The sequence below is a fragment of the Pongo pygmaeus genome, chromosome 21 (genome assembly GCF_028885625.2).
Source record: "Pongo pygmaeus isolate AG05252 chromosome 21, NHGRI_mPonPyg2-v2.0_pri, whole genome shotgun sequence".
Taxonomy (NCBI): domain Eukaryota; kingdom Metazoa; phylum Chordata; class Mammalia; order Primates; family Hominidae; genus Pongo; species Pongo pygmaeus.
In genome coordinates, this window is record NC_072394.2 from 35429244 (window position 1) to 35448515 (window position 19272).

Consider the following 19272-nt stretch of genomic DNA (forward strand, 5'->3'; position numbering starts at 1 on the left):
TGTGCCTCTGTCCACTGAGTCTGCTGTTTGCATCAGCTATGGTGAGGGCGCAGGAGGGCTCATTCTTATGCAATGGTGGACAGATCAAGGCCAGGAGCAGGGTGTCAGGGAGCTCACAGCAGGCTCTTCTCACTCCTCTTTGCCTCTAGAATAGGGGCAGGGGAGCACTGGTTGGGAGGCAGGGCTGGTTCAAGTGAGCTCCAGCTGCTCAGGGGAGGGCTTGATGGTGTCTGTGGTCAGCTTTGTAGACACTGGTGGGGGCCTAGTACAGGGTAGGCCTGGGAGCCGGGCCTGATATTTGGGCTGGCGTGGGGTCAGTGGGAGTCAAGGAGTGCCCTGGAGTTGGGGAAAGGCCCCAAGTCATCCTGTGCCGATGAAGAAAAATGGAAAGGCCATCAACCTGCTGTGCACACGTGTATGCACAGACCCAAGAACACATACACATGTACCTCCCCATCCCAGGAAACAGTCCACTCACATACACACATGCACCTAACACTACACACTCACAGACCCACAAACACTCAGTGGGCCAAGCCCACACATGCATACATGTACACAAAACTCCCCACCTCTGTGGTCCTGTCAGATTGTGTGAATAGACATGCAACACCATAAACCAAGACGCCAATGTGCCCACTTCATGTTCACGCCCACACGTAAGAGCACACATTTTCCCTGCACATGTGTACATGTGACTATGCACACACACTCACACGCACGTATCAACACACACAACCCTCATCCACACATGTGCACATGCAAATTCCTTCATGCGCACACACAGTTCCTTGGGTCCCATCTAGCCAAGGCAGAGGCTGACGTTTGTAATGTGGGAAGAGACTCTGGACTAATCCATTGTGAGTGGAATGTGCATTTGGAGAGAGGCTGGGGTATTAAGCTGTGGGGACAGGTCACGCACACTTTCTCTTCTGTTCCCTTCTGAGTTAGGGCTCAGTTTGTGACTGGGATCAGGGCTCAGCATGTGATCAGGGTCAGAGCTCAGTAACTGGAGTCAGGGCTCAGTGTGTGAATATGTGACAGGGTCAGGGCTCAGTCAATGACTGAGGATGGTGCTCAGGTAACCTTCTGCCCCTCCTAAAAGGGTCATGTTTCTGAGAGAGCTTGGAGGTACCAGGCTTAAGGGGTCATTGCAGCCATCCCCTTGCCTATGGGAGGGGGGATGGGGTCCTCATGGGCCCCATCCTCCCAGGCCTCGGCTGGGCATGATAAGGATACCCTCCTAGAAGCAGCTTTCCTTCCAGAGATCTCCTGGCCCCTAAGGCCATAGCTGCCTAGCCCCAGGGGCTTGTAGTGGTTGGGAGCTGGGCCTGGCTACTGGCTACGTGGCAGCCCCAGCGCACATGTGGGATGAGACACTTTGGCAAAGGCCATGTTTGCAGGGAAAACACTTGCAACCACAAGCAAACTCGCCACTGCCTGGGTCCCTTCCCAGTGGCCTCTGCACACTGGGAGCCTTATAAAGTAGCCTCTGCATCTGCCTGCCTGGGGCAGAGGAGGGCTACCCTGGGGCTGAGAGTTCACCTGTCTCAGGAACCACCTGAGGTAGGCATGGGGCTGGGCTGGTGCTCCACCTTCAAGGAGTCTCGGCTTCTCTATCTGTTCAGTGGGAATGCTACCTGCAGCCACCCTCTGCAGAAGGGTCCTTCCATCCCTGGCCTTGCTGTGGGAACCGGTCAAGTGCCGCCATCCTGGGTCTCAGCTGACCCACCTGAGCAGCAGTCCCTCATTCCTGCCTGGCTCCCTCTCCCTGAGTCAGACACAGATCTGCCTACTTGGCCAGATTGCATCAGGAGCAGATGGGGGCCATGTGAGAGGCCTACTGTTAAGCCATTTCTCACCTGGCTAGGAGGGGCTGAAGACAGGAGCCACCCTAGGTCCTCCCCTGGCTGAGTTTGGTGGACAGCTGGACACCAGGCTGGGCTGTCACACGGGGCTGGACTCCGGCATCAGGTGACACAGTCCTGGGCGTCTTCTTGGGACAGGAAACTACCCTCAGTCTCCCCATTTGGGAGGCTCACCATCCTTCTCTGCCATGGCTTGGGTCCTGCACCTGGTCGTAGTCCACTGTGTGGCCCTAGGCAAGACCATTTCTTCTCTGGGCACTGGGGGTCATTTCCAGAAGGGACGCCCCCATGATTCCTGATGAAGCAAGCAAGGCAAGGTGATGGTTCCCAATGCAGAGATGCAAAAACTGATGTCTGTGGGCCTGGGGCAGGGCTGGGATCACCAGTCAGGGCTTGTTCCCTTCAGGCTGGAGTGGGGTTTGGGCGGCTCAGGGGTGGGTTGTTTGGCTGAGCTCCCTGATGCTCATTTCTACCCCAGCCCACAGATCCTGTGGGCAGCAGCCAGGGCAGCCATGGCTTGGGCACGTAGGCTGGGCCTGCTGCTGGCACTGCTGCTGCCCGTGGTCAGTGCCTCCACGCCAGGCACCGTGGTCCGACTCAACAAGGCAGCTTTGAGCTATGGTAAGGGGTGTGCCACCCAGCGAGTGTCTGCAAGCCTGTACATGAGTGCGCAATTCTAAGTGTGTGTGCATATCTGTGAACTCAAAAGCCCCATGAGGACCCAGATTTTAATTGGAAGTTGTGTCCCTGGCACCCAGACAGTGCCTGACACATGGCGCTGCTCAACAAATGCTTGTTACATAAATGCGTGAGGGGGGAGTACGTCACGTGGCCAATGTGCAGGTGTGCACACGTGACTTGCTCACATGCTTTAGTGATGTGGGCATAGGTCAGTTTGAGGGGCTATTTTTACCTGTGTGTGTCTACTTATGAGTTTGAAATTTCATAGAGCTGTGCCCACGTGTGTACTTAAGTGTTGGGGAGGGTGCAAACCCATGATGCTGCCTGGATGTGTGTGCACAGGTATGGCTGTGCACCCTGGATGTACACGTTTGCGTATGTGGTGTGTGCACGCACCTGTGTTCTTGGGAGAGGTCTGTCTAGCACCATGATGCAGGGAGTGTTCTAAAATTATATCCCTTCTGAGCTCAGCGTGAGAGAACCATCCGCTCTCTGGGTCCCACTTGTGTGAGAGCTCTGTCTCATGGCTTTGCTGCTAGATCCTTCCAAGTCTTGCCCCAATCCACTACAGAGGGCACAATGAAGAAACTTAGGCCCAAGGAAGGACAGACATTGCCAAGGTCCAGGACGCCAGCACAAACATGTTTATTCACCTCGAGCTGCCTCCCGGTGAGAATTTGGTTTCCCACCGAAGCTGGAAGATCAGAAGCTGTTTCCCCCAAGGCCAAACTCAGATTACAGTGTGAGAAAGTCAGGTCAGACAGTAGATGGGACTTTCAGTGGCCCAGGACATGAAGCAGTGGCTCAGGGAAGTAGCAGGGTTTCCCCACCCCTGGGTAAATGCGGCCTTCTGGGACCTTGTATCCGGGCTGATGGGCAGGCAATGAAAGGGGTCAGTGATCCGTGCCGGAGCATGACATGGAGCCATTCATGGATGCCCGCAGGTAGGGCCATGAGGCCCGCGTCCTCTGCCGCCTTCCTGCCCTCTGCCTGTCCTGTGCAAGCCTCCTTTGTCCCCAGGGAGCCCTCCCCAGCTTGCCTGCCTGTGTTTGTTCTTGGCAGAAATCTGGCTGGAGGCCCACGCTGGACGCATTGCTCCCCAGGCTGGGCTGAGTGGCTACTTCCAGTGTCCTCCTCACCCCATCCTGCAAGCCCCAGAGTTCAAACCCTGCGTCAAGGGAGCACTGTAGATGGAGTCTGAGGTCTGGGTGTGAGTCCCAGCTCAGCTGCAGATGGTTAGGTGGGAGACGAGTGCTGGGAAACATGGAAACCACCGCCTTTATGCTTCTTGTTGGGGGAGACTAAGACCCAGAGAGGTGCAGGGACTCCTCAAGTTCCCACAGTGAGTCTGAGCAGTGGGCAGGCCTCTTGACTCCTCATTTGAAGCTCTCTTCCAGCACCATTACCTCTTATTTTAATTCAACTCCCGTTTAATTAGCACCTCTCTGGGGCCCAGCAGCACAGGTGAGGAGGATGCCCAGAGGCTCGGGAGTCAGGTCCCTCGGTCCAAAGCCAGCTTTCCCTGGCCAGGTGCCCTCACCTCTCTGTAAACTGGGCACGATAATAGGAAAAGTAAAGCACTCAGAACAGGGCCTGGCACTACAGGATCACGACATAAGTGATCGCCGCTATTATTACAAAAATAAATAGCAATGGTAGAAGCTAGCATTTGCTGTGCACTGAGTGTTTACAATGATCCTATGTGACAGATACCATTAGAATCATTGCAGATGTATAGATGGGGAAACTGAGGCACAGAGTAGCCACACAGGCAGTGAGTAGCAGTGAGCACTGGGGTTTGAACCCAGGATCTGAGAGACTCTTGAGTCCTCAGCCTCCAGGTGAGGCTGTCCCTCCCCTCCCAAGGGACGTCCCCTCTGCTCCCATGGGCTCCTCCACAGTAGGCCAGGGATGACTGGGAGATGCCCCTTCTGCTTGGGAACTTAGGGAAGGCTCCCAGAGGAGGTGGGATCTGGTTGGAACCTTGCAAGAGGGCAAAGGATTTTGTTGCTTTTGAAGGACAGGGTAAATCAGCAGGATTTTGAGAGGCAGAGTGGGGGAAGGAGGTCATGCCCAGGTGGAGAGGGCCTGATGCAAGTGGTGCACCCAAGATGGGCTCATGGGGAGTCAGCTGCCCTCCCCATATGCTTGGAGCAAGTCTACCCCTTCCAGTCTGAGTACCCTCTGCCCAAGGTACAGGGTAGATGGCAGGCAGTGTGTTCTTGCTGCTTGGTGGCTCCCGAGGGCACACTCACCTCACTCTACCCTGGCCCCACAGTGTCTGAAATTGGGAAAGCCCCTCTCCAGCGGGCCCTGCAGGTCACTGTCCCTCATTTCCTGGACTGGAGTGGAGAGGTGCTTCAGCCCACCAGGTGAGTGCTCCCCTCCTCCAGAGAAGGTGCTCCTGCCACCAAATGGAGCGTTCCTGCTTGCCAGGTGGGTGCTTCAGTCCACCGGGCGTGTGCTCCTGCCTGCTGGGCAGATGCTCCTATCCACGGGGCAAAGTGTTCCAGTCCAACAGATGAGGACTCTCCACTGAAGGTGAGTGCTCCCTCCCACAAGGTGAGTGTTCACAAGATGATTTAAGAGAGGGACTCAAGGTGGAGAAGCCGGGGCCTGGTGCCTCTGAATTAGTGAATTTCTGCCCTCAGGGGCTAAGCCTGGCTCCTGGGTCCCCAGGGCTGGCAGGACCCTCTGTTTCTAGAAACTGGACACTGAATTTAGACACGAATCTGAGCCTCCTTTACCTCCACCCTACTCTGCTTAATGCAGAAACTAAAGGCATAGGGACATGGAGCATCCCAAACTTAGACACCCCCGGGGTGGTCAACAGTCACTTTCCACATAGGAACTAGGGCTCACTACTGTCAGATCTTTGGGTTTCCAAGAGAAGATATACATCTAGAATCCATCAAATTTGGAACGATAGCAACTAATTAAAAAACATTTAAAGGCCAGGCGCGGTGGCCCACGCCTGTAATCCCAGCACTTTGGGAGGCCGAGGTGGGTGGATCACCTGAGATCAGGAGTTCAAGACCAGCCTGGCTAACATGGTGAAACCCCATCTCAACTAAAAATACAAAAATTAGCTGGGCGTGGTGGCAGGTGCCTGTAATCCCAGCTACTCAGGAGGCTGAGGTGGGAGAATCTCTTGAACCTGGGAGGCAGAGGTTGCAGTGAGCCGAGATCGTGCCATTGTACTCCAGCCTGGGCGACAAGAGTGAAACTCTGTCTCATAACAAAAAAACAAAACCAAAAACAAACAAACAAAAAACATTTAAGACTTTAAGACCCTGGAACAATGGGTGGGTGGTAAAAAAAACATCTGGCTTGGGGGCCACCAGTTTGAGATCCCTTAGGTAGAGGTGAAATGCAGTTCATGACACGGTTAATAAAGGTGGAGAACTGGACATAAATACGCAGCGACCAAAGATGCCTAAATCACTTGTGGTCTGGCCACACAATGGACACCACGGGGCTATTTGAAAACAGTGCCCAGGGCTCTTGTTTGTAGACACGGGATCAAACCCAGGATTGTTGAGTGCACAGAAGCAGCTTCTGTACAGGGGACCTGAACTGTACAGTGCAGAAATGACTTTCATTTAGGAAATAAAATAAATCACAGGTTAGCTGGAAAGTGCTTGGAGCTTGGAAGTGGGGGAGTTTCTGTTGCTGTAATCTATGAGCTGCAGACATTGACTATGATACCAGAGAGAGGATTTCTGCCTTCTGTGGTTCCTGAAGTTTTTCTTTTCCAACCTTCCCAACTTTCCAGGCAGGGGTCAGAAACTGTCAAAAACCTGAGCAATCATCTCACCCAAGTCCTGCCCAAAGCGGGGGCCCCTCTGCATGTTCTCCCTACCAGCTGGTGTCCAACCTTGGTTTGCATGCCCCGTGGTGATGGAGAACTCATCACCTCTCCCTTACCTCATGGTTCCAATTGTCAGAAAGCCCTTCTTTATAACGTCGTGTGGGTATGGCTCAGAGCACCCACCCCAGAGTTGATCCCATGGCTTAATGGGGGCCACTCTGTCACCTTGATTATTACCTCGCAGGATCCGGATTCTAAATGTCCATGTGTCCCGCCTCCACCTGAAATTCATTGCTGGTTTCGGAGTGCGCCTGCTGGCAGCAGCTAATTTTACTTTCAAGGTCTTTCGGTGAGCGGATCTCCTTGTTAGGGGGTGAGAAGTGTTTTGGGGATGCTCCGAGGGGCACAGTGAGGGGACGGGGGGTAGCAACTCCTCCAGGGCCCTCATCCAGGCCTCTTGACTCCCTGTCCAGTGCTCTCTCTCCCCTCACCCTTGGAGGGGAGCAAGATAGTGAGAACATTTCTGAGAACCCTGCTCAACAGCTCTGCAACTGGGCAGAGTCACTTCACTTGTTTACCCCTCAGCTTCCTCATGTGTAAAATGGGATGAACTTCTGCAGCGTGCCAATGAGGGTTCGGTGAATGGGTTCATTGCTGTGATTATAATGACTGTCCTCCCTTTCCCAGGGCAAGGCACGTGAGAGACGCTCAATAAGCATAACGATCAGAGTTATTTTGTGTGCCTGGCATCTTGTATGTTACTGCATTTAATTTTCACACCATGAGCTGTGCAGTCAGAGGGGTCTCTTATCTAGCTTCTCTACCCTGACACTGTGATTTTATGAGTGCTTCCTGTGGGCCAGGCTCTGTGCTGGGTGTTTTCACGTGATTATCTCATGGGAAACTCAGCACAGCCCTGTGAAATAGGTCCCACTAACCTTATGTCCATTTTACAGAAGAGGAAACTGAGGCTCAGCATGGTAAATGACTGGCCCAGGGTCTCACAGTGAGAGGCTCTGGACAACCAGTGCTCACACCCACTGCTGCAATGTCTATGACCCTAAGTGGAGTCTTGGGGCTGGGGGCTGTGGTCCTGACCCAGATAGGGCCATCTCACTCTGGGAGGGGGCGCCTGCCTGGGCCAAGTGGAGGGCAGGCAGGGGCTGGGGAATTTGTAAGATCTATCGTCAGTCATGGTGGGCTCTGCTGGGTGGTGCTGCTCGGGCTCAGGACTGGCCTCCCTACAGCGCCCCAGATCCCCTGGAGCTGACGCTGCCTGTGGAACTGCTGGCTGACACCCGCGTGACCCAGAGCTCCATCAGGACCCCTGTGGTCAGCATCTCTGCCTGCTCTTTATTCTCGCGCCACGCCAACGAGTTTGATGGCAGTAACAGGTGGGTGCCTGGCGAGGGCAGGGTCACAGGAATCCCAGATGCCAAAGCTGTGCTGCTGTTTCCTGAGCTGCCCACTCAGGACTTTAACCAATGGCCACAAGGGCCTCAGGGGCCCCCATTATTGTGCTTGTTTTATGTCAGAGGACACTGAGGCTCAGAGAGGGGGAGAGGCATGCCTGAGGTCACACAGCAAGTGAGCAGCCAGAGCCTGGGACCTTTCCATCCCCTGTACCACTTGACAATACACACTAGCTATTAGCACACTCTTTGTGGAGGGATTTTGGGTGGATCAGACTGGCTGTTAGGACCTCGGAGACCCACCCCTCCTAGCAGAGATGAGGGAAAGGAAGCCAGGGAGGGCCTGGGACCCATCAAGAGCGAGCTGTCACAGGTGGCCGCTCCCTTCTGCATAAAGGCTGATGGCAGCTCCCACCTCCAGAGCACCTATGTGTGCTGAGCATTGTTCAGGCCCTTTTGGTAGATCATTTCGTTTGATCCTCACGGTATCCTACCAGGTAGGTGTAAAGTATTTCCTGCATTTTACAGGAGAGCAAACGGAGGCCCAGAGCAGTTAAGTGACTTGCCTAAGGCCACTGGCTGACAAATGGTGTAGCCAGATTCAGGCCCAGGCAGCCCGACTAATCCCATGGTTTGCAAATCCCCCTAGAGGATGCCTGCACCTTCCCAGTGTGAGCGGGGCTTGCTGAGGTGTTGAGCATCTTGGAGGCTTAGAAGAATGCAACGTATGCATCAAGACTGACCTTTTTCCCCAGAGAGGGATGTGGCTGCATAAACCCGTTCAAACTTGTGTCCCATGATCACTACATGTGACTCATGACCCCTCGCTGTCCTCACAGGCAGGGGATGCTCACAGCTTATTGAGGGGGAAATGGAAGCCCAGAGGCTTTGGAAACACAGAGGCCACCCTCCCACCTCCCCAGGGAGCTAGTTCAGTGAGGTTGGGCTGTGGCTTGGATCGACATTTTTGCAAATCAAGGAACCATAGGTGCCTATGGAGCACCGTTGAGTTATTTAGAGGGGAAACAGAGGCCCAGAGTCAGGAAGGGATTTTATTAGATGTGTCACAGAAAATTGAACCCAAAGCATGAAGCAGACCCAGGATCCCAGCTCTACCCCCTAACCCAACCTTCACTGGGCTTAGAGTGGCCACGAAGCCCACTGGCCAAGGTCATGGCCAAGTCTGGCTTTTGCAACGCCCTCTCTGTCTCACTGGCCACATTCTTGGCCATTTCCAAACTTGAGATAAATGACTCTCTCTTTTGAGACTCAATTTCCTCATCTATGGGGCCAACTATGCCAGCACTGTGTCTGACAGGTGGCAGGGCATCAAATGGGATTGATTGGCCTCCTGGCTGAGGATAGAGACTTCTCTTCCCAGACGTGCGACTGTGCTGAGCGACGGGACCTAATATATGTTTGGGAGCCCAGGAACTCTTTCTGTGTTTCTCCCTCAGCACCTCCCACGCACTGCTGGTCCTGGTGCAGAAGCACATTAAAGCTGTCTTGAGTAACAAGGTAAAGGGCTTGCAGATTTCTCAGAAAGGAGGGTATGCCTTCACCGAGAAGGCACAGTGAAGAAAGAGTGGGATTTCAGGCAGGGGGGACTTTGCTTGGGATTAAAAAAAAAAAAAAAAAATGAAGCCCCTTCATGGTCCCCATGAAGGCGGGGAAAAGCTGGTGCCACGTCCAGGGAAGTGATGGGGAGGCATAGATGAGGGCAGAGTTTATGGGGTTGGAGGGGAGGGGGAGGTTCATCCTCTTAGGGTAGCCCCAATTTCATGCTAGAGGGTGGATGGAGTGGGGTTCATGGGCCTGTGGTTTGTGAAAAGAAGACAGAATGAGAGTGAACGAGGGTGTGGGCATGGGGCCAGCTGTGGCCTGGATGGGTCCTGGTCCTTTCCAGATGTGCCGTCTCTGCTCCTGGTTCCACATCTGTACTGAAAGAGACAAAGCCCCTACTCCGTGGGGCGGTTGCAGGCACGAAATGCATTAACATTTCAGAAGAGTTCGGGACAGTGGTTGGCAGAGTGGGTGCTGCTATTATTATTACTATTTTAGCTCTTGTCATTGTCTGCATGGAGCTGACTTGGTGAGAGAGGGTAGCCCAGGGGCTAGGGTCCCACTGCCCAGGGGGAGCTCATTTTCTCCCTGCCCTATCCCATCCCAACCCCACTACTGCTTTAAGGGGCAGTAGTAGAGATGAAGTCAACCTCCTGCATGCCACCCCACACACCCCAGAGGGCGATTGCAACATGCCCACCTTACAGATGAGAAAACCGAGGCTCGAGGGGTGAAGGTGGGGCAGCTCCTTTTGAGAGTCCTGCGGGATGCCCAAGTGGACAGCTTGACTTTGCCTGTTGGTCCAGCCTCTTCTTCTCCCTGTAGTCCCCCTGCTGCCCTCATAGCCAGCCTCTTCTGGGCAATGGGCTTCAGGCAGCACTGCAGGAAGGAAGACCCACCCTCTCCTCTTCCTCTCGACCTTGCCCTGCCCAGTCTCGCCAGCTCTTGCCTGGTTAAGGCTGCGAGTGCCCCGGCCTTGCAGTTCCTCCTCTGCCCCCATCTTCTATCACACTGATCCCAACATAATGTACTTCTCTGGCTGCCCATGGTGCCCAGGGGAAACCTCTGTAGCTCCCTGGCCTGGCATCTGAAGCTTGGCCTGGTCTGGCTTGCTGATCACTGCCTGCCTCTGCATGGGCACCACCCTCTCACCAGCTGAGCTTCAAGACTGAGCTCGGAGCCCCGTTGCAGCAGATTCCCTGCCTCAGTTGCTCAGGCCCAGCTGTGACCACCTCTGCTGGGCTCCACGGCCTCTGTTCTTTCTTCCGTGCCTGGGGAACCTATGCTCACACTGCGGCCCCTGTTCTTTCTTCTGTGCCTGGGGACCTATGCTTACACTGCCATCAGCCTTTGGGCTGCTTCTCCTCTGTCTCTCTGGTGCCTGGAAGGGGTCCCAGGAGATGCCCATTGGTGGGTGGAGGAAGGGTTTCCAGGCATGGTGTATGGGTTAGGGAGGCTTCTAGACAGGGACTCTAGACCCCTCCCAGCCTTGTGCCCTCCAGCCCGAGGGCTGCCCTAACCCCAGCCTCCGTCTCTCTGTCTTACCACAGCTGTGCCTGAGCATCTCCAACCTGGTGCAGGGTGTCAATGTCCACCTGGGCACTTTAATTGGTAAGATCTGGGAGCCAGGGGAGGGGTCTAGGGCCTCTGGAACCCCCTGGAGCCCCTAGGACCCTCCAAAGGCTCCACTCTGGATCACGGTCTACCTCTAGCAGGGTCAGTTGTAGGATGACTGAATTGTGGGCTCCCAAAACAGTGTAATTATTCATGAAATATGGGAATCTCCAAATTCTAGAACCAAAACCAAGTCTTTGATTCTAGAATCTGCATATCTTAGATCAAAAAATCTGAAAAACAAAATACAATTTTGAAATCATGTGTCTTAACATTGAAGAATCCAAGGACCATTGACACTTAGAATCTAGAATCATCATTCCAAAGACCAGCTCTTGCCTCGGCCTCCCGAAGTGTTGGGATCACAGGCGTGAGCCACCACGCCTAGCCTCGCCCTTTGAAACTTCCCTGCAAGAGTATTCTGAGGCTCAGAGGAGTTGGGCTCTGAGCCGTGCCTCCCTGAAGGCTGCTCAGAGGATCTGTTAGGGAAGCTGGACTTCTGTGATCTTGCATAACTGGCCCCAGTGGGGTGTGCCCTTGGAGTTCCCATAGGAGACAGTGTGATGAGGTGGGAAGAGCATGGCTTTGGGGTCAGACTGACCAGGTATTACACTCCTGGGCAAGACTGAACCTCACCAGACTGTGTGTGCGTGTGTGTGTACGTGTGTGTGCGTGTGCACATGTGTGCATGCGTGTGTATAAAATAACCCTACAGGATTGTAACAAGGATTGAATGAGATGCTGTAAGTCAAACATCTGGACCTTCATAAGCGAGAGTTCTCTTCTTTTTCTGTGGTTGCTTCTCACCTTTGTCGGGGGATATTTGTGCCTGGACTGGGCCCTTCCCCTTCCTTCTAATTTGGGGTCACTAGTCTCCCACAGAGGGGGAAAGCAGAAAGCATACCTGTTAGAATTGTGTCTAAACTAAGAGTCAGCAGGCTATGAGTAGCTCAATCCTGGCCGTGTGCACTTTGCCACTTAAATTTGCTTATTCAGAGGCTTGCTCTGCCTCTTTTGTTTCGTGGCCTGGCTCTGGCTAACCAGGGTAATCAGCCAATAAATAACTTTTCTGGATAGATGAAACATTGGTGAGCAGTGCTAAATATGCCATCTTTTCTTCTCCACCCTGGTTTCATGAAGGCCTCAACCCCGTGGGTCCTGAGTCCCAGATCCGCTATTCCATGGTCAGTGTGCCCACTGTCACCAGTGACTACATTTCCCTGGAAGTCAATGTAAGTGCCTCCTGGCCAGCCCAGAGCTGGGGGCTTGCTGACCCTGGAGTCCTTGGTGTTCCAGAAGATTCCTAAAGGAGCGGGGGAGTGGGAAAGGAGAGGAGTTAGAACAGCATCCCAGCCGGGAGCATGCCACACAGGCAAAAGTGTGAGCTACACATGTGGCATCTTGCAGGGGCTGGGGGGGCAGGGAGTGGCATCTAGGAGTCCAGGTTCTGCCGTGGAGCCACCTCCCTGCTGAGGCCCTGCTGTTTTTCTCCCACTTCCCCCTCTCACCCCTACAGGCTGTTCTCTTCCTGCTGGGCAAGCCCATCATCCTGCCCACGGATGCCACCCCTTTTGTGTTGCCAACGCATGTGGGTACCGAGGGCTCCATGGCCACCGTGGGCCTCTCCCAGCACCTGTTTGACTCTGCGCTCCTGCTGCTGCAGAAGTCCGGTGCCCTCAACCTGGACATCACAGGGCAGCTGGTGAGGGCCCTACCTGCAGCCCAGGGCCCGTGGGGCAAGAACTCCCTGTGGCCCAGCCTAGGGAGACCCCCGCAGAGGCCAAATCGTGGGTGGGTGGGGCCACTGGAGCTGGCACCACAGGGTGGCTGTTGGAAAGGTTAAACGGGGACTACGGGGAGCAATTGCTCGGGGGGAAAGTGGTGATCTGTCTTGGGGAACAGCTGCCCTAAAACCTGTTGTGGCCTGGGGGGCTGATTTCAGAGGTCGGATGACAACCTGCTGAACACCTCTGCGCTGGGCCGGCTCATCCCGGAGGTCGGTGATGTTTCTGATCATTCCAGGGACTGAGACAGGGGACTGGGGTTTGGGTTCTCTGGGTCATGGGATCTCTGCTGGCTCTTATCTGTCCCAAGTGAAGTTCAGCATCTGTCCTTAAACCTACTCCTCCATCTCAGGGAGGCTCTAACTTCTGCCCAGACATCACACTGTTTCTCTGTGCCTTTGCTTGAGCAGTGTCTGCTGTTTGGAATGTCTTTCTCCTCCTTTTCCCTTATCCTTCTTCAAGACCAAGCTCAAGGTCACCTCCTCGGGGAGATCCAACCCCCTTGTCTTGTACAGCGGCCTGGGGGGGGACCCACCTCTGTGCCCAGTCACATACAGCACCATGGTGGCCCAATCAGCATTTGAGGAGTGACTGACCAGAGAGCCTGCCAGCCACTGCCCCAGCAGGGCGTCCTCCGCCTTTGCCTCCCCAGGTGGCCCACCAGTTCTCCGAGCCCATGCCTGTGGTGCTCAAGGTGCGGCTCGGTGCCACACCTGTGGCCATACTCCACACGAACAATGCCACCCTGCGGCTGCAGCCCTTCGTGGAGGTCCTGGCCGCAGCCTCCAACTCGGCTTTCCAGTCCCTCTTCTCCCTGGATGTGGTGAGTGCGGTGGGGCCGGTCGGAAGGCAGACAACTGTCACAGAGACCTCCCTCCCAGCTGTGCTGTCCCCTCGTCTTTGCTCTAGTCACACTAGTGTCTTCGCTGATCCTTGAACGTGTCAGTACACTCCTGCCCCAGGACCTTTGCATGTGCTGAGCCCTCGGCCTAGGACTCTCACACCCTGGCTCTTGGCATGGCCAGCTCCCCCTCCTCTTCCAGGTCTCAGCTTAAATGTTGCAGCCTTTCTGGCCTACTCTGAGTAAGAAGGTCCCCATCAGCCTTCTCGGCACCTCCTGTCTGCCTTTGTGGCCCCTGCCACTCTCTGAAAGGATGGCGCCTGGTTACTGTGGTTACGGTCCCCTTCTCCCACAGCTGGCGGCTTGTTCCCAGGGCAGGGAGCTAGTCTGCCTCGTTCACACTGTGTTGTTGCTAGCATTCAGCGTGGGGCCTGGCACATAGCGGGGGCTCCACAGACACCTGCTGCCTGAATGAGGCGGGGGATGGATGGGAGGCTGGATAGTTGGTGCCCCCCTCGTGGCTCTGTGCCCTCTGACCCTGCTCTCCGCATGTGCCCAGGTAGTGAACTTGAGCCTCCAGCTCTCTGTGTCCAAGGTGAAGCTTCAGGGGACCACGTCTGTGCTGGGGTAAGCGAGCCCATCTGGACCCAGCAGCCTCAGTGTGTTCTTCTGTGCAATGGGTCCATCACCACCCTGGGTCACGGTGTTAGCCAGGGAGCCTGGGGGTAGGGAGGTGCCAGACCCTGTTCTGAATTCTCCTGCTTCTCTTTCAGGGATGTCCAGCTCACGGTGGCCTCCTCCAACGTGGGCTTCATTGATGTGAGTGTGGGGCTGGGGCCTCTAGAAACCCCCGTCCTGGGTGGGGCATGCCTTGAGCCTGGGGAAGGCATGTCTGTGTATGTGTGCCGACCCGTGTGCCTGTGTGTGCCACTATAGTCAGGCTTCCCCGGGCTGCTTGGGGACAGTGGCCACTCAGTCCATTTGCCTGATACTCTGCCTGGCAGTCGATGACTTGTCACCCAGCCCTCACCCCAAAAGTCCATTGGTCAGTTGGACAAAGAATGTCAGCTGTCCCTTCAGCCAGGTGATGTGATTGGGTCATCGGCCACCATACATCCACTTGTCAGCTGGCATGCCATCAACATGCCCCCCTTCTACCCAGCTGTCAGTCTGTCTGTCGGTCATCTGTGTCAGGCAGTCTGCTGGCCAGTCCACCTGTTGGTCACACAGTGCGTGAGTGTCCACAGTCAGTGCCTGTCCCTCAGCCTCCACTCTGGTGAGCACTGCTGCTGGGTGTGATCCTGAGAGGGCTGAGCCAGCCCCGGGGGTATTTCTGGGCCCCACTTGAACCCAGGACATGGGTGATCTGCCTTCCTCCCTGTGCCTCAGCCTCTGCCATCCATCCGTTGTCTGTCTGTCTCTGTGTATATTTATGTATGTGCCTGACTGTCCATCTCTCCTGGCCCCTCGGCTGGGACGGGCCCATCTCCCTGGCTCCGTGGCCACAGACAGATCAGGTGTGCACACTGATGGGCACCGTTTTTGAGAAGCCCCTGCTGGACCATCTCAATGGTAAGCCCTGCCCTCCACCCCAGCAGGGCCCCTCCGGCCCCCTCCATATCCCACATCTGCTCAGTGCTCAATCCCAGCCCCCTTCCCACCTCCCAGGCTCACAGGGTGAGAGGGGGCCTCTGGAGTCTAGCAGCCCATGTGTGCATGCCCCTTGGCACACATCTGTGTAGCAGCTGTGTGATCTTCCCCAAGTTCCTTTTTCTCTCTGAGCCCCAGCTTCCCCTTCTGTAAAACGGGTATAACAATAATGGCATCCATCTCCCAGATGCCTGCGAGGACTCAGTGCTGTGGTGCATATGAGGGCTTGAGCACAGGCTGCCTCCAGGGGATGATCCTTTCTTCTTCCTCACTTGCAGCTCTCTTGGCCATGGGAATTGCCCTCCCCGGCGTGGTCAACCTCCACTATGTCGCCCCTGAGATCTTTGTCTATGAGGTGAGAGCCTTTGGGTGTGACCAGAGGGGCCTCCTTCATTCAGAGGGACTGATTGAGGTGGGGGTCACCTCTCTCCCTCCCCCGCTGTGGCTGCCAAAACCATGCCATGAATCCTTAACTGCAATGAAATGAAAGGTCCAGGATGCCAAGAGATGCTGGGTCAAAGGTTTCACCCTTCCTTTAGTCCTCATAAAATATCACACCAGGCCACACTTGGAGAATTGGGGCCTTCGCTTGTCCCATGATCCTGTGCCCTGGAATGGGCACGACCCCTTTGATATCTGGGGCAGATGACAGTGGGACTCCTTCCGCTTTGTAGACAAACTGTGCAGGCTAGATGAGAGTAGGGAACTTCCTGAACTTTCTAAAATTGCTTTCCGTGGATCTGAAATTGTGAGCCCAGGGTGAGATTCAATCACAACACTGCCCAGGGTAAGATCCTATAACTGCTTTCTTCTGCACCTGGGATATAAAAGGAAATTCACTCAACAAGACATGCCTAAGACAGAAAGCTGAACCCAGGTCTCTCAAGCCCAATGTCTCATGTGCTGTTCATACCCCATGAGTGTGACCTGCTGATGAAATTCCAGGGAGGATGCCCTTGTTCCTTAAGAACTACTGTCTCAAGGCACTTGGGTGATCATCCACCCCATGAGAAGGAACAATTGGTACACAGAGGAGCAGGGCTCTGTGGGAATTTCCCTAGGACTTCCCAAAACAGGCACAGTTAGTGGCTGACCCATCTTGGCACTTGACCCAGCCACTGGGTCAGAGGTGAAAAGTCCCTAGTCCAGTACTGTTACCGATGGAACTTTCTGCAAGGATGGAAATTTATACTGTCCAAAGCAGCAGCCATGATAAGCCACAGGTACATGTGGCTACTGAGCACTGAAATGTGGCTAGTGCAAATGTGGACCTGAATTTTTTATTTCATTTTAATGAATTTCAATTTAATTAGCCATAGGACTAATTAATTAGCCATAGCCACTAATTGTGGCTGCCTTATTGGACCACATAGCCCTAGACTACGAGCTACACTGGGGCAGGAACTGGGTCTGGCTTGTTCTCTGCTGGCTCCCCAGCAGCTGCCACAGGGCTTGGCTTATAGTAGAGGCTTGATGAAGATTTGCTGAATGAATGAATGAATGAATGATCAGCAGCCCTCCAGAATGCTCCTGCAGTGGAGTGTAGCATAGGGGAGCTATGGGGGGTGCCTGACTCTGCTGGACAGACTTGGACTTGGAGAAGATGCTCCATGGTTCTGGGCTCCCATTCATAATGCATCAATGGTATCCACCATCAGAGCGGCAACCAGTGCCTTCCTGGAGGGTCTCACTGCATCCTCACAGTGGCCTTGTGAGGTGGAGGCTGTTACTACCCACAAAGTGACAGACTGGGAAACTGAGGCCCAGAGAGGCAAAGGACTCTCCTGACAACGCACAGCAAGAATGGCAGAGCAGAACGCAGAGCCAGGCTGAGGGGGCGGCTGGGGCCCTGCTCGTGCCTCCTCTGACCTGGTCCATGATTTCCTTTGCCCTTCAGGGCTACGTGGTGATATCCAGTGAACTCTTCTACCAGAGCTGAGGCAAGACCACTGGGAGATCTGAGAGTGGGCCAGCTCGCTGCTCAGGCGAACTTCTCATCTCAAGCCACTGCGGAAACTGAGGCAAAACCATACTTAGTCATCACCAACAAGCTGGACTGCTCAGCTGGGATGTTTTATCTTCCCTGAGTGCCTGGGTCTCCCTCCCTCACTTCTGCCCTATCCCTTCCTCCTCCTCTTCTCTTCCCTCTTCCCTCACCTCACCCCTCCTTCCTCTGCCCAACCCCAGAGGGGAGCAGACTGCTCCTCCAGGCTGTATAGACCTGCCCTCTTGCATTAAACAACTTCTCTTGAGCTGCAACTTTCAGCCAAGCCCAGCAAACTCTTTGCGTACCTAAGGCCAGTTCCCTACATGCAGTCTCCAGGTTCTGTCTGTCCCTGGAGCCACCAATGCTGCCTGGGAGAAGAAGAAGACATAACCACATCTCTGTTGATGACATCTCTGTTGATGACATCCATTGACTGTATCACCTCTTTGCCTGGGGGAGCTCCTGTTTTGAAAGAGGACCCTGGAGAGCCGCATGGATGAGCCTGAAGTTAGAGCACCATGGTGGCACTTTGGGCACAGAGCCCCTTGCCTGGCAGCTTGCCCCATCTTGTAACTAGAACTTCATAGGAGCCCCATGAATCAGGCAGACAGAGACTGGAGTTCCATTTTATGGATGTGGGGACTAAGGTCCACTGAGGAGGGGAATGCACGGTGCCTCAGAGCTGGATGGTGACACGACCTTCCTTCAATCCAGACATGAGATGTCTGGTTCCCTCTGCCATTCTCCGTCTCCCAGAGCTGGACCTTGTCCCTGAGTCATGAACTTCAGGTGATGGGGAGTTCATTGCTCTTCTAGGCAGCTTCTCCATCTTTGGTTTCTCCATCTTTGGTTTTACGAGCCAGTTTTTTGTTCTGAGGAGGCAGCATCTGCTTCCCGGGCCTCTGCCCTTCTGGTCACACTGAACATGTCTAACCCGTTTTCCCTCTGAATGCCCTTCACACCCAGTGAGTCACACAGGACAAGATGACCTAAGGAACACCAAGGGATGTAAATGCTGGCAAGTCAAAGCCATGTGATTTTCTACCTCTGATAAGCTAATCTCTTAGACAGAGATAGGATTCCTTCCTGCCCAGATATATGGGGTTTATGTTCTGTTTATGTTTCCTTTGGGGAGTAAAAGATGCCTCAATTTTTACCACCAGTAAGCAAAGCCTTTGGTACAGTGTGATCCTAGCCACTCTTCCTGTGAGGCTTCAGGTTCATTCCTAAAGTTTCCACCATGAGAGATTGAAGGGACTGGACCAAGCCCGGGGGCTTGATGGTGGAGAACAGGTTGGGGGTGGTACTGAGAGAGTGGCAAGGGGCAGGTTGGAAAATCCACCTCCATGATTTTGCTCAGGACAATGTGACTTGTATTTCATTTGGTTATTTGGTTAATTAATGCATTCATCCTACTTTTATTGAGGGTTAAAATAGGCTGAGCTCTAGAAGTGAGGGAGGGAGACCCAGGCACTCAGAGTGGTCTGGAGTATGAGAGAGACAAAAAACTTAAGACAGAGCCATAGTCCATAAAGGAAGTTAATAACCTAGGAAAAGATTATGAGCTCAATATGTCAGTCCAGTGATCCATCTATCTATCCATCCATCCATCCATCCATCCACCCACCCATCAATCCATATAACCATCCATCCATCCACACACCCACCCATCAATCTATGTAACCATCACTCCATTTGTCTATCATCCATCCATCCAACCATGCATCCACCTACTCACTACCCATCAATCCATGTAACCATCCATACATTTGTTCATCCATCCATCCCTCCATCCATCCATCCACCCACCCACCCATCAATCCATATAACCATCCATCCATTTGTCCATCATCCATTCATCCATCCACCTACTCACTATCCATCAATCCATATAACTATCCATCCATTTGTTCATCCATCCATCCATCCACCCACCCATCAATCCATATAACCATCCATCCACTTGTCCATCATCCATTCATCCATCCATCTATTCACTACCCATCAATCCATATAACCGTTCATCCATTTGTTCATCATCCATCCATCCATGCATCCACC

The 19272-nt window shown here is 54.0% G+C and overlaps 1 protein-coding gene across 1 annotated transcript; it reads left to right on the forward strand.

The window, feature by feature from the left end:
• The first annotated feature begins 1482 nt into the window (after positions 1–1482).
• On the forward strand, positions 1483–17483 carry BPIFB2 (BPI fold containing family B member 2). The gene is made up of 16 exons (XM_054467067.2): positions 1483–1566; positions 2347–2489; positions 4828–4921; positions 6605–6709; positions 7608–7754; positions 9230–9290; positions 10886–10946; positions 12090–12181; positions 12466–12651; positions 12892–12945; positions 13386–13556; positions 14134–14201; positions 14348–14393; positions 15083–15146; positions 15503–15579; positions 17122–17483. The coding sequence occupies exons 2-16, from the start codon at positions 2381–2383 to the stop codon at positions 17161–17163; spliced, it is 1377 nt and encodes a 458-aa protein (XP_054323042.1). The 5' UTR covers positions 1483–1566; positions 2347–2380; the 3' UTR covers positions 17164–17483.
• Positions 17484–19272: the final 1789 nt, after the last annotated feature.